The sequence below is a fragment of the Carassius auratus genome, chromosome 12 (genome assembly GCF_003368295.1).
Source record: "Carassius auratus strain Wakin chromosome 12, ASM336829v1, whole genome shotgun sequence".
NCBI classification, from domain to species: Eukaryota; Metazoa; Chordata; class Actinopteri; order Cypriniformes; family Cyprinidae; genus Carassius; species Carassius auratus.
In genome coordinates this window covers 10,066,869-10,080,933 of record NC_039254.1, presented here as the reverse complement: position 1 = coordinate 10,080,933, position 14,065 = coordinate 10,066,869, and the positions used below count along the sequence as shown (strand labels likewise).

General features: G+C 35.6%; 1 protein-coding gene across 3 annotated transcripts in view; it reads left to right on the top strand.

Annotated features, from left to right (window-relative positions):
- Positions 1-74: 74 nt before the first annotated feature.
- rnls (renalase, FAD-dependent amine oxidase) overlaps positions 75-14,065 on the top strand; it is a 57,471-nt gene continuing 43,480 nt past the window's right edge. The window contains exons 1-4 of one of the 3 annotated variants that reach the window (XM_026276877.1): positions 75-298; positions 8,238-8,343; positions 8,518-8,663; positions 13,719-13,880. In XM_026276877.1, the coding sequence (XP_026132662.1) occupies positions 181-298; positions 8,238-8,343; positions 8,518-8,663; positions 13,719-13,880 (532 nt within the window). In that variant the 5' untranslated portion in view covers positions 75-180. Of the gene's footprint in view, positions 299-497; positions 523-8,237; positions 8,344-8,517; positions 8,664-13,718; positions 13,881-14,065 lie in introns of those variants that run through there. The other 2 variants (XM_026276878.1, XM_026276879.1) reach the window with 2 other exon arrangements.

Sequence of the window (14,065 nt, the reverse complement as noted above, 5' to 3'; positions counted from 1 at the left end):
ACATATCAGTAAAACATTGGAAAAATGGAAAACGAAGGGAATGTTTTGGTTGGCCAACCCAAACGTTTCAGCATTTCGTAATTCTTAAAGGGCCAGGGTACTAAATCGAGTGTGATCTTCAAACGAGCAAGATCGCTTTGCTATTTTCATAAGTAGTTTTTTATGTACCTTTTCTAAAATATGTCTCGAGTTCTAATAGTTGGTGCTGGACTTACAGGCAGTTTATGTGCCTGTCTGCTGCGGAGGAAGCTGCCTAACAAAGTAAATATTGTCGTGTGGGACAAATCTCGGGGTGCAGGTTAGCATCTTACCTATTTTCACTCACAGAATGTTTATTTTATGTACTGATATGAAAAACTTTATTGAGTGGAGGGTGTCCCTTGCGTTTAAATAATTGAATTAGTGGTATGTGCAACAAACTGTCATTCTTTAAGGTTAAACACAAGTCAAAACGTTGTACTAAACTGGTGACCTGCTGTTCTATGAGGAAGGTGAGCAGACAATAAGCAGATATGATACGAGGTAACTTAAACTTTATTATGAGAAAGTTTTAGACGTCAAATTCCTTATTGACTCTTCGCCTTAAAGAACAGACTGAGCAAGTCCTCATTGCATTTCTATGCATGACAACCAACCTGGAGGAAAGTGTTCAACTTTGTCCTTCAGACAGTTGATTAGAATGTGGATTATTAGATGTTGATAAAACAAAATGGTTAACACTGTCTCATTATAGCAAAGTTGCAACACTTGTTTTTAAGCAATTATATGCCATTTTTTCCTACTCAATATACATACCATTAAGCATAAGCACAACAAAATCTAAATTGAGACATTTTTAGTGCACAAGATATTGGTTTTGGAACATGAAGTTATGTTAAAATAAAATATTAATCTCTCACACAAAAAATATAAAATTTTATTTTAATTGACAAAATGATTTCAATTAATATGTAAATCATTAAATGCAAAAAGGCTGGCTGTGCTTAATGGGTACATTTTAGTACACTTTAAAGGGTTAGTTCATCGAAAATGAAAATTATGTCATTAATGACTCACCTTCATGTCGTTCCAAACTCGTAAGACCTCAGTTCATCTTTGGAACACAGTTAAGAGACCTTTCTCTCCCTCCATTGAAAATGTATGTAGGGTATACTGTTCATGTCCAGAAAAGGAAATAAAAACATCATCAGAGTAGTCCATGTGTCTACTCTGAGTGCGTTCACGATGCTGCTGACGTGTTTTCTGGTGCGCCCAATAACAAAGCTAACATGTCAGCAGCTTCACTGCAGTGTTGTGAATGCACTCACAACAGACCCGGAAGAGAAGACGATGCCGAATAAAGTCTTATTTTTTGTTATTTTTGGACCAAAATGTATTTTCGATGCTTCAACAGATTTTTACTGACTTTCTGATGTCAAATTGACTACTCTTGCTAAAACTCTTTGATCTAACTGTAATTATTTCCCACATCCAAGTTCCATGTTATAATATGCAAAAGTCTGAATATTAAAGTGTTAGTTCATCCAAAAATGAAAATTATGTCATTAATAACTCACCCTTATGCTGCTCCAAACATGTAAGACCTCCTTTTATCTTCGGAACACAGTTTATGATATTTTAGATTTAGTCCGAGAGCTCTCATTCCCTCCATTGAAACTTTGTGTACGGTCTACTGTCCATGTCCAGAAAGATAAGAAAAACATCATCAAAGTAGTCCATGTGACATCAGAGGGTCCGTTGGAATTTTTTGAAGCATCGAAAATACATTTTGGTCCAAAAATGGCAAAAACAACGACTTTATTCACCATTGTCTTCTCTTCCGTGTCTGTTGTGAGAGAGAGTTCAAATCAAAGCAGTCTGGATATCCAGACTGTGTTCCGAAGATAAAAGGAGGTCTTGCATGTTTGGAACAGCATAAGGGTGAGTTATTAATTACATAATTTTCATTTTTGGATGAACTAACCCTTTAATCTCTTAATTTTGCAGTTAGAAGTGAAATGACCCAAAATAAAGGCTTAAACACCTGAAAAATGTACATTGAAAGAGCTACTCTTTTGGTGAAAGTTTTCAGACAGCTTTCAGAATGGCCACCAGAAAGGGTGAACACATGGATACCCATATCTCTGTGTGCAATTATCTGATTGACTTGAAATTTGATCTGATGGATTATGAAATTTGATGTGCAATGCACTGCACTTGATCTGTTGCACTGTGCTTCACTGTAACCTGGCTGAGTGAAGCCATTCCGGATAAAAGCTGATTTATACTTCTGTGTCGAGCCTATGTCGTAGCCTACGCATTGACGCACATCCTACCATAGCCTAGCTGTAGCCTGACGTGCACCTCTCCAAAAATCTAACAGCGCGCAACTTCTATGCAGACCGCAAGTGGTGTGATTGGTCTGCTAGAATCGATCCCATCGTATGTTAGGCCTGTCGCAATAATCAATCTATCAATTTATCATGGAATATATGTACATGATATGAATAATTTTTGGTGACACAATATATTGGCCATTTTACTTAAAAAATTTATGTCACCCAGTTTTGTACATAATATGGTATAGTCATGATTTGCTAGTTCAAATTGGAAAAAAATAAAAAAGCTTCTACAAAAAAAGTTTCATCTGCAAATATGGTCTTGTTTAGGGACCTGTGCCTTTGTGCATACGGACATCTGACTGCTCAGTAGTATAGAGATAAAAAGGTCAGTGTAAAATCTGTAGATGGAACAATCTCCATTCAGGTTATTTGTGCATTTTTCTTTTTTTTCTACTTGTTACTTTGCACTTGTTGTTAGAAAATGTTTATTTACTATTTATTCAGTTTTTTAAGGTATTTAGTATTTTGATACTTAATTTCCATGATCTAAATATTCTTAAAAATTAAAAGTTTGTTGTCATTTGGAAGTGTGTAGGCCTTCTTGCATTATTATGCTGTTACATTATGATTATATATTTAGTTGCATAAAATGGTATTTAAATTGAAAATATCATTTATCGCAATTATTTCTAGGGCAATATATCGCAAATTAAAAAGTTGTTATCGTGACAGGTCTACTGCATGTACTTATGTTTTTTGTGTTTATGTGCACTTTAATATAGTTTAATTTTACACCTTCTATTATAAAATAAAACAAAACAAAACAAGTGTCTTATCATTTGTTGTACTATATAGCATTATACAACAGTAGTTGTTCGCAACAAACAATGTTGATCTGCTGTGGTACAAGTCCTTGTGGAGATGGAAAAAATGCCATATTCTCCTGTTCGGTTGTTGTCTCCTTTTGTAGTTTTAAATAACAATTAATGCTGCAGACTAGCAGTTATCTTGTGTACTGCACGTCAACGCAATGACGCAGAAGTATAAATGAAAACTGACGCATAGCCTATGCCATAGGTCCGACGCAGAAATAAATCAACCTCAACGCCTTCATCTGTTGGGCTACCAGCTTTTCAGCTTTGGCTACATTTTGTGTGCGACGCATGAGCTGTTTTTGTGTGAGCTGTCCTCATCACTCATAGCACGTGCCTATATTGTGCACTAGAACCTTTTTATATCGTGAACGAAGAAGGTGTACCATCAATAGATATTGATATCGTTTTATTGCCCAGGCCTAGGATCCAGCAAGGATCCAGTGATGTTCTTTAGGTAGGCCAGGACCAGTCGCTCAAATGACTTCATGACCACAGATGTGAGAGTGAAAGTTCTGTAATCATTAAGTCCAGTGATTTGGGGGTTTTCGTGGTCTGGAATGATGGTGTAGGGCAGAAACGATTCTTTGAGTAACTCAAAAAATGATTACAAAAAATAATCGAGGCAAATTCCTCTGCCTTGAAGCCTCTTTTAATTTATTTTAAAGCTCATATAAAGCTCATGGTTTTTTTTAATGTGACGCAACGCGTTTAAGTCACCCACAAAGCAGAAGGAGACGCAAGGAGTGAGCAGTGTTTTGATTTTAGGGCGTGGGCTGCCAAATGGAAGGGAGCGATAGAAATATCGATGAGCAAAGAGAAGAAACAAATAGCAGAAAATGACTCAAAATGTCCAAGGTTTGAGATCATTTCATATTGAAACGTAAAGAGAACATTGTGGCATGTGTCCCACTAAGATGGGCCACAACTAGGGCCCTACATGGACGGAATCACGGAATCCAGAATACATGGACGGAATCACGGAATCCAGTCATAAAAAAGGAATTTACAGTTAAACGTGGAATGGCATGGAATTTGCCAAATTTTGAATGAATTAATCAATAGGTCATTGCACTTTCATCAAATCACAATATGGACTAATATCTTTAAATATTAAGCCGCAAAAGTCTGTTTAAATATGAATCCTGCATGTTCTGCATGTTACTAAAATATTTGATAGCTACAGCCCTAGTTGAGTGTTTGAACCAGCAGGGAACTATACACCGCTCGAGTGATCTGTTGAACATCTGTGTAAAGATGGGGGGCCAGTTGGTCAGTGCAGACTTTCACAGGCAGGTGAAATACCATCTGGGCCTGAGAAGCTTCCTACTTCCTGAAGACCCTGTTCACATCCTCTACAAAAACCTTAAGACCATGTTGAATGGTGGGGGAGGGAGAGGGGTAGGTGAATGTGTAAAGTGCAGATCAGAGCTGATGGGGGGGTGGTAAACTGGCCTTTTCAAATCGTCAGTATAACATGTTCAGATCGTGCCAGGAACAGACTAACAAAGGAGATCAGAGTGGCTAAAAAAACTACTTTGAAAAGCTGAGTAAACGATTTGGCGTCAGTATGGATTGGTTTCAAGAACATCACCTTGTATAAGACACCACCCCCACAGTCTGGAGAATCAACAACTGGCTGATGATCTGAATGTGTTTTACAGTCGATTTGAAAAGGAAAGTCTACCACCCCCATCCACTCTGACCTGCACTTCACAATTTCAAACAACAGCATCCCCCCCCCCCTCACAGGCTATATTCAGCCAGAACAATTAAACTTATATAATTATACATCGTCCATCACAGCACCACAATTTATACACTGAATCCAACATTTGTACACTTGTAAATGGCACACTTTGTAAATTACACTTACAACATATCTTTACAGTTAAAGAACTGCAATTTTTTTCCCTATACTACTTTTCTGTATATCATGTACATTAATTAAATCAGGTTTTTTTTATATATATATATGTTATATTCCATCCCTATTGTGTTATTCCTATGCGTCAAGTCAAACTCCTTGTTTGTGTGAACATACTTGTAATAAGGATCTTCTGATTCTGAAATGACAGGGTATTACAGGTATAGTATAGTAACAAACATTGTTAATGGGTACACGAGTGTGCTTAATGGGTACACAAGTTTAATGCAGTACGTTTAGCCTAAACGGAACAAATGTGGTTGGAATACAAAATACTAAAAGTTTTTTTTTTTTTTAAAACACAAGTAATTTATATAAGTAATCGCACTAATTCAGTTTGGCGAATTGAAATATTTAGATGTGATCAGTCATTAGAACATTTTTTAGTTCGAGATGAATTATTTTTACAGTTTGTTTAACTGAAGATCTAAAATTCTTGTTTACCATTACGGGGTTGGAACAAATCTAGTAGGCTCTTAAATCAAGTATTTGGCCTGTATTAAAAAAAATTGTTTAAGAATAAACCCCAAAATATAAGCCTACACATTTTTTTTTTACATAATCATTTTTATTGCAATGAATTCCAGTTTTGCATAATATTCACACGATATAGGTTATATATGAGAAACTAAGTTTATCATGGACAAAAAGAGCTGCTGTGAGGATAAGTTTTTTTTTTTTTAAAGCTCACTTGAAAGACTTTTATAGATATCAATGCTGAACTGCACTGTGGGCCTCTATGTACTGCATCCCTTTATAAGTGTTTTACAAATGCTAATGAGATGTAGAAATTTCCAAAGACCATAAAGAAGAGTGTTATGACATGAATGTCCCTAACTTTTAGCTTTTCAGCTAAACATGGTTCAATATTTTCTTGTATACTTAATTATATTAGTAACACATCTTACAGTGATTAAAATAAGGGCTGTGCGATTAATCGTTTAAAAAATGATGAAAATACAGTAATCAAGATAAAACGATTGGGCTCCTTTTGTTACTCCATAAAAATCCAATTTCCCTTGGAAAATCAGTTAAATCATGTTACGTGACTTTTGCAAAATAGGATGTGTGTGATTTATCGAAGTATATGTATTCTTGCTTTTAAAGCATTAAAGGGGGGGGGGGTGAAATGCTATTTCATGCATACTGAGTTTTTTTACACTGTTAAAGAGTTGGATTCCCATGCTAAACATGGACAAAGTTTCAACAATTAAGTTGTATGTTTGAAGGAGTATTTCTGTTCCAAAAATACCTCTTCCGGTTTGTCACAAGTTTCGGAAAGTTTTTTTCGAGTATGGCTCTGTGTGACGTTAGATGGAGCGGAATTTCCTTATATGGGTCCTGAGGGCACATTTGCTGGAAGAGCGCGTGCTCCCATATAGCAGAGCACTGAGAGGCTGAGCACAGCCTGATCAGAGTGAGAGCGTCGCGAAAAGTCATAAAAGAAGTGTGATTTGGTTGCCAGGGCAAGACAACCCTGCACAGATTACCAAAGAAAAAACAGTATTAAGGGACCAGTGGATGGAGTTTATTTTTACAGAGCATCAACGGAGTTGTGCAAGTGTTTGTGTTTGTTCCCTGCATTTCTAAAATGCTTGTTTTACAAACAAAGCCCAGTTTGACGACGGATTTGCGTATCGTTTATTTCTTAAGGATGATGCAATCCCAACGAAAAAGGGTCACGATCGTGTGTTGGAACCACAGGCGGTGAGTAAAACTGCTTAAAATATCTCTGCCTCCTTGTTAGTGCGTCCGCCTCCCATCGGAGACCCGGGTTCGAGCCCCGCTCGAAGCGAGTCGTTGCTGCTGCTGCTCTCGTTCAGTTTCAGCCTTCACAGCTGTCACAGCTTCCAAACGCTCTCGACGCAAAAGCCTACTGGCGCTCGTGATTCTTTAGCTCCGCCCACACGACACGCCTCCAGGCATCCGTATTTTTCCGGGAGAAATCGGTACAGACTATCTTTCTCTTATGAATATAATAAAACGAAATACTTTTTGGAGTTATGAAGGATGCAGTACTACTCTACTGCACTACTCAAGATTAACAGGATATTGAGTGAAAACGAGCATTTCACCCCCCCCTTTAAAGAGAATTTGCGCTCCTCTTCAGGAAGATATATGCGCTCAGACACGGAACAGAACACCGACATTAAAGTCAAAAGTAAAGTCATCTTTTAGCTCAAGGTGTGTGCCAAAACAAGCAAAAATGTGTCAAAATGCTGCACTTATAGTTTATTCATGTATACCTTCGTCGGTCATGTAATAAATGAACATAAAGAGAGGGAAATTAAAATATGTGTGTAACTTTAAATTGGATCAGTGCAGCTCTCAAAGGGATAGTTCACCCAACATGAAAACTTGATGTTTATCTGCTTACCCCCATGGCATCCAAGATGTAGGTTTCTTTGTTTCTTCAGCAGAACACAAATTATTTATCTTCAGTCGTTGCAGTCTCTCAATCTACAATGCATGGCAAATGATAACAGAATCTATGAGAGTAAAAAAAAAAAACATGCACAGACAAATCCAAATTAAATCCTGCGGCTCGTGACGATACATTGATGTGTAAAGACACAAAACAATCTGTCTGTGCAAGAAATTGAACCATATATATATATATATATATATATATATATATATATATATATATATATATAAATATATATATATATATATATATATATATTTATTATTATTATTATTATTATTATTATTATTATTATTATTATTATTATTTTTTTTTTTTTTTTTTTTTTTTTTAATACCTCTGATTCACGCAAGGTCTGAACTGTTAGAACTCTTTTGAACACGCGTTCACAGAAACAGGAGCATGAGGTTTCTTGATGATGATGCTTTGAATACATCATATCTGATATAACCACTTATTTAAGATGTGTATATTTTATATAATGTTCACTGTACAATCATTTTTACAAGTTTGTGCAATAGTAGTGTAATTATTGATGTTTTATGTATTTACATTAATGCTAAATCAATACCTGTTTTCATTTAGACGTTTATCTATAATAATGAAAAAGCATAATTGTATGTGTCATATTGATTTGACCTAGTGATATTTTGAATATATTGTAAAGATATTTTGCATTTATGTTATAGGGGGGAGGATGTCCACAAGCAGAAGTCCAAATGATCCTTCATGCACAGTTGATCTTGGTGCTCAATATATAAGTGCTACACCGTACTACGCTCGTATTCACAGCAGGTAGGGTTCTTCTCTGAGATATATCTGATTTGTTAGAGTTGGTCTCAACAACCAAAACAAAAAAAAAGAATAATTTTGAGTTTGAACGTTTTTTTCCACTTTAATTAGACGAAAATAAATATTTGGGTCTTGTAGTGACTAGTGCTTTTTTTTTGTATTTTTCTTTTTTTGTAGTTTTTATGAAGAACTCTTAGCACAAGACATTTTAAAACCTCTCGTTGCTCCTGTTGAAGGGATGATGTTAAAGGAAGAAGAAATTGTGAACTATGTGACACCCCATGGAGTCTCCTCCATCATCAAACACTATCTCAAAGAGTCAGGTAGATCATTTGTGTTTAACTACCTCTGCTGATTTTTTTTCTTCTGGTTTTGCTTCAAGTCATACTGATATATACTACTATTCAAAAGTTTGGGGTCACCAAGTTTTTTTTTTATATTTATGAAATTAATACTTATTCAGCAAGAATGCATTAAATGACTGTATTTAAAAATATACAGTTAATTTAAATTGTAACAATATTTCACAGTATTACTGGATTAACTGTATTTTTAATCAAATTTATGCTCACCAAAGATTCATATTAGACTTTTAAGCGATGCAAACTGTTTTCCATCAAAAATGCCAGGCAATTTGTTATAATAAAATGTCTACATTTTATTTAAAGCATGTATTAAAATAGCAAAAATAACATTTGCTGCAGCATTTTCCATCAGGGCAGTTTCACACAGAAATGCTTTTTATATATTTACACAATCAGAGAAGCAAGACGGATTTAATAACTGATTTTATCACTGTTCATAAAGCAGCTGTTTTTCATCAGCTGTTTAATGACAGAAATGTGCTGCCAGACAATTATTTTGGGGTCAGCAAGTTTTTGATTTTTGAGTCATCCAGCTGTGTTCCTTCTAAATGTTACCTTTTTAGAAATCCTTTTAGAAATATATGATTTCTTAGAGAGCACAGTAGAATTTGTAACTCTGGGATTGGGTTTCTTTTCACCATTGGTCTTGTATCAGATGAGAGATCATCTAGAACTATTTGCATGTGCTAATGTGGGGGGGGGGGCAAGTTTATATATATATATATATATATATATGTATATATGTATATATATATACAGTTGCAATCAAAATTATTCAACCCCTCAGAGACTGCAGTACTTTACAAATACAAGCTTTCGAGGATCAAATAAAAATTGCATCTATAACAGTCCACTGGCATATTAAAAGTGATAGTCAATATATAATGTAAAACTTTTTGATTAATTATTCAACGCCCTATTCAATATTGCTGTTTTTAAATCACTTATTTGCATGGTGGAGAATAAAACAGTCTCAAGACACAATTAAGCCTTTAGAAACTCTATTAAAAACAGAATTAGCTTGAGTTGTTACACATACAGTTAGCGTATGCATGTGTTGAAGTTGAGTACCAAAAATGTCAACAGAAATCTCACAAAAGCTAAAGAGAATAAATATTGTATTACTTTAGAAAGACTAAGGCATATGAAGATTTGAAGATTTCTTAGACATTAAAATTTCCTAGAGACACAGTTCGCAGCCTTATTCCTTAGCTTAAAGTGTGTTTTACCAGAAAACCTTTGAGGGGGTTGAAGAAAAAGCACAGTATCATTAAAAATGTTTAATCAGAGCAACTGAGAAAAACCTGCAATGTACAAAAGACAGTAGCCAAAGACAGTAGCTAGTAGCCAAAGACTTGCAAGATGACCCAATGAAAGGAGGAAAACCATTTCAATGCAATGTGTTAGAAGAACACTAGACAAGTATGGCCTACATGTTGAAGAATACCACTCTTGATCAAGAAGAACAAAAGGACAACTTGAACTTGATACAATTCATTTGTGTAGACCTGTGGAGCTCTGGAAGAATGTTTTATGGAGTGATGTGACCAAACTGGAAGTTTTTGGACCCATGGATCAGCGGTATGTCTGCTGCAAAAAAGACAAATCTCATAAGCAGAAGAACACCATCTCCATTGTCAAACTTGGAGGTGGATCAGTCATGTTATGGGATTTATTTACTGTAGAAGGAAGTGGAAATCATGACTGTATGAAGGACATCATGGATTCTTTGAAGTATCAGGCCATAAGAATTTTGATGCCTTTGGTGCAAAGACTGAAGCTTATGATCAGTGGACTTCCCTGCAGGACAGACATCCCAAAGTACACATCCAAATCTACTACTGCTTGGTTCAGGGATCAATCATAGAATGCACTTGAGTGACCTGTTCAGACTCCAGGCTTGATTCTCATTGCAAATATCTGGTTGACTTTGAAGAAAGCAGTGGCAATGTGAAAACCAAAGATTATCAGTGATCTGGAAGCTTTTTCAGGCGAGGAATGGGCCAAGACTGTAGTAGAGAGGTGACCGAAGCTTCTAAACACTTACAGACAGTGTTTATTGGTGATTTTTAAAGAATTATAGATTCTGCACAAAGGGGTTTGAATAATTTTGAACAAATGTTTAGAGCCAATTTGAATTTTATCATGATTCATCAATGTTCCATTCTCAGAATCACTCAAATGTTTATTAACAAACTTTCTCTAATACTTTACCGATGCCTTTGTTGAATTGATTTCATAAAATGTTGTTCCTCGCAGCAAAATATAATATACATACATGCACACATATATACAGGCTCATCTAAAAAGAAAATTAGAATATCATGGAAACATTTTGTAATTTAATTAAAAAAAGCAAACTTTCTTGTATATTTTCACACAAAATGAAATATTTCAATAGTTTCTTTTATAATTTTGATGATTACGACTAAGGAAAGCTTAGGAAAAATTAAGTATCTCAAAAAATGTGAAGATTCCATTTTGAGCTTAATTAGTTTGATTAATTTTGAATATAAATACTGGGTACCACTTGGGCTAGTTTAGAACATGCGACCACAATTATGGTAAAGACTACTGACTTGACAGTTGTCAAGAAGACAATCATCAAGCCACAGAAGGTCATTGCTGAAAGGGCTGGCTGTTCACAGAGTGCTGTATCGAAATATTCATAGAAAGTTGACTGGAAGGAAAAAGTGTGGTAGGAAAAGGTGCACAACCAACAGGGATGAACACAGCCTTGGGAAGATTGTCAGGAAAAGCTGATTCAAGATCTTGGGAGAGCTTCACAAGGAATGGACTGAAGCCGGAGTCAGTGCATCAAGAGTCGCCACACTCAGACAGCTTTAGGAAAAGGGCTACAGCTGTCACATTCCTATAACCAAGCCACTCCTGAACCAGGAAAAATGTCATTAGCATTAACCTGGGGTACGGAGAAAAATAAATGGACTGTTGCTCAGTGGTCCAAAGGCCTCTTTTCAGATGAAAGTAAGTAACATTTAATTTGGAAATCAAGGTCTGGAGTCTGGAGGAAGACTGGCGAGGCACAGAATACAAAGTCCAGTGTGAAGTTTCTGAAGTCAGTGATGATTTTTGGGTGCCGTAGCGTCTGCTGGTGTTGGTCCATTCTGTTTTATCAAGTCCAAAGTCAATGCAACCATCTACCAGGAGATTTTGGAGCACTTATGCTTCCGTCTGTTGACACACTTTATGGAGATGCTGATTTCCTTTTCCATCAGGACTTTAGCACCTATCCACAGTGCCAAAACCATGTCCAAGTGATGACCATGTTATTACTGTGCTTGATTGGCCAGCCAACTCACCTGACCTGAACCTCACAGACAATCTATGGGATACTGTTAAGAGAAAGAGAATGAACATCTGACAAACAATACATAGGAAGTGAAAGCCACTATAAAAGAAAAACCTGGGCTTTGATAATGTCTCATCAGTGCCACAGGCTGATCGCCTTCATGACATGCTTCACTGAAGCAGTAATTTGTGCAAAAGGAGCCCCGACCAAGTATTGAGTGCATAATTAAACCTGCTTTGGAGATCTTGAACATTTCTGTTTTGTTAAACTTCTGTTTTTATTGATCTTTGAGAAAATATTCACATTTTTTGCAATACTTACTTTTTACATTTCTTAAGCTATAAGCCTTTAGTGTATATATATATATATATATATATATATATATATATATATATATATATATATATATATATATATATATATATATATATATATTTGTGTGTGTGTGTAACAAAAGTTTGGTATCAGCTTTTTTTTTTTTTTTTTTTTTTAACTTCTGATCAAAGCTGTTGAAAAAATATTTTGTGTTCATTTAAAATATAAATTTCGTGGTGCAATATATACTTATAGTCAGGGATTCTTACCTTTTTTTTTAAGCAGGGATGTTAAATCGATAAATTAGAGACTTATACTGGTAGAAAAAAAATTATATTTTGAATAAATGCTCTTCTTTACTTTTTATTCATAAAAGAAAAAAGTATCACAGGTTCCAAAAAAATATGATGAAGCACAACAGTTTAAACACCGATAATAAATCAGCATATTATGAATTCTGATGAATCATATGACACAGAAGCCTGGAGTAATGGCTGATAAAAATTCAGTGCTGTGTCACAGAAATAAATAATATTTGAAAGTATAATGTTTTCTGTATTTTGGATTAAATAAATACAGCCTTGATGAGCATTTGAGACTCCAGTTAAAAACATAAATCTAACTGATCCCAAACTTTTGAACGACAATGTATACATACAAAGTTACATTAACTTGATGCACATACACAACATACCACTTAGAGCACAGAAACATACATGCTGCCCCGTGACTTTTATTAATAAAATAGCATTCTGGATCACTTATATTACCCAGCAATGAGGAGGTAAAATTGCTGTTATGAAGTACCTAAACTCACAGCTTTGTAGAGCAAGAGAGACAAACCAATGCAGGCAATTCACAAACACAACTTTCAGCCATCTCTCTCTCTCTAATTGGCCATATTTCTAGCATAAACTGTTGACCCATACTAAATGATTTGCAACTTTCATTTCTTACCTCACTCTCTATTTTCAATGTTAAACTGATGCTTTTCACTCTGTTTCTGTGAACGGTAAACCCTGCCTACTTTGATTTGATAGGCCATCTCAGTTATTTTGACATTGACGAGAGCAGAGACCAGGCTGAAAACATTATTTTTTATTTTTTTTTTATAATTTATCCTAACGAGCGCAGTGTAATGCAGTGCAGCAGATCACTGCAGTAATTTCAAATATTGGTGGGGACAGTTTGGCCACTTTTAATTATTGGGAGGGACTTGGTGGTTACGGCCCTGCTACAAACCAAATCTTGATTTCTCAATGATACGTAATCATTCCTTTGTTGCTTTCTGTCTGACTTTCTTTGGAATTCTTTCTATCCCTGTTTTTCCTTTTTGTCTCCTTTTACTTGTTGTGCAACATTGCCAAATGTGCTCCTCCACACTCAAGCAGGAGCAGAGGTGCTCTACGATCGACACGTCACTCACATTCACCGGAAAAGCACTACCTGGGAAGTGTGTTGCAAAGGGGGAATGCCAGAGCGGTTTGACATTGTGGTTTTAACCATGCCTGTACCGCAGATACTTCAGCTGCAAGGAGATGTGGAATCATGTGAGTACATTACCACACTGCCACAAACACATATTCTGTACATGCACATGTTGGCCTTAAAATTAAAATGCTGTATGATTTTCAGTTTTGCAGTCTGCCATTGTTTCTGTTAAAAGTATCCCCATGAAGTCACATTTTATTATTTTATATAATAAAATATAATAGAGCCGAACTGATGTTCCTAA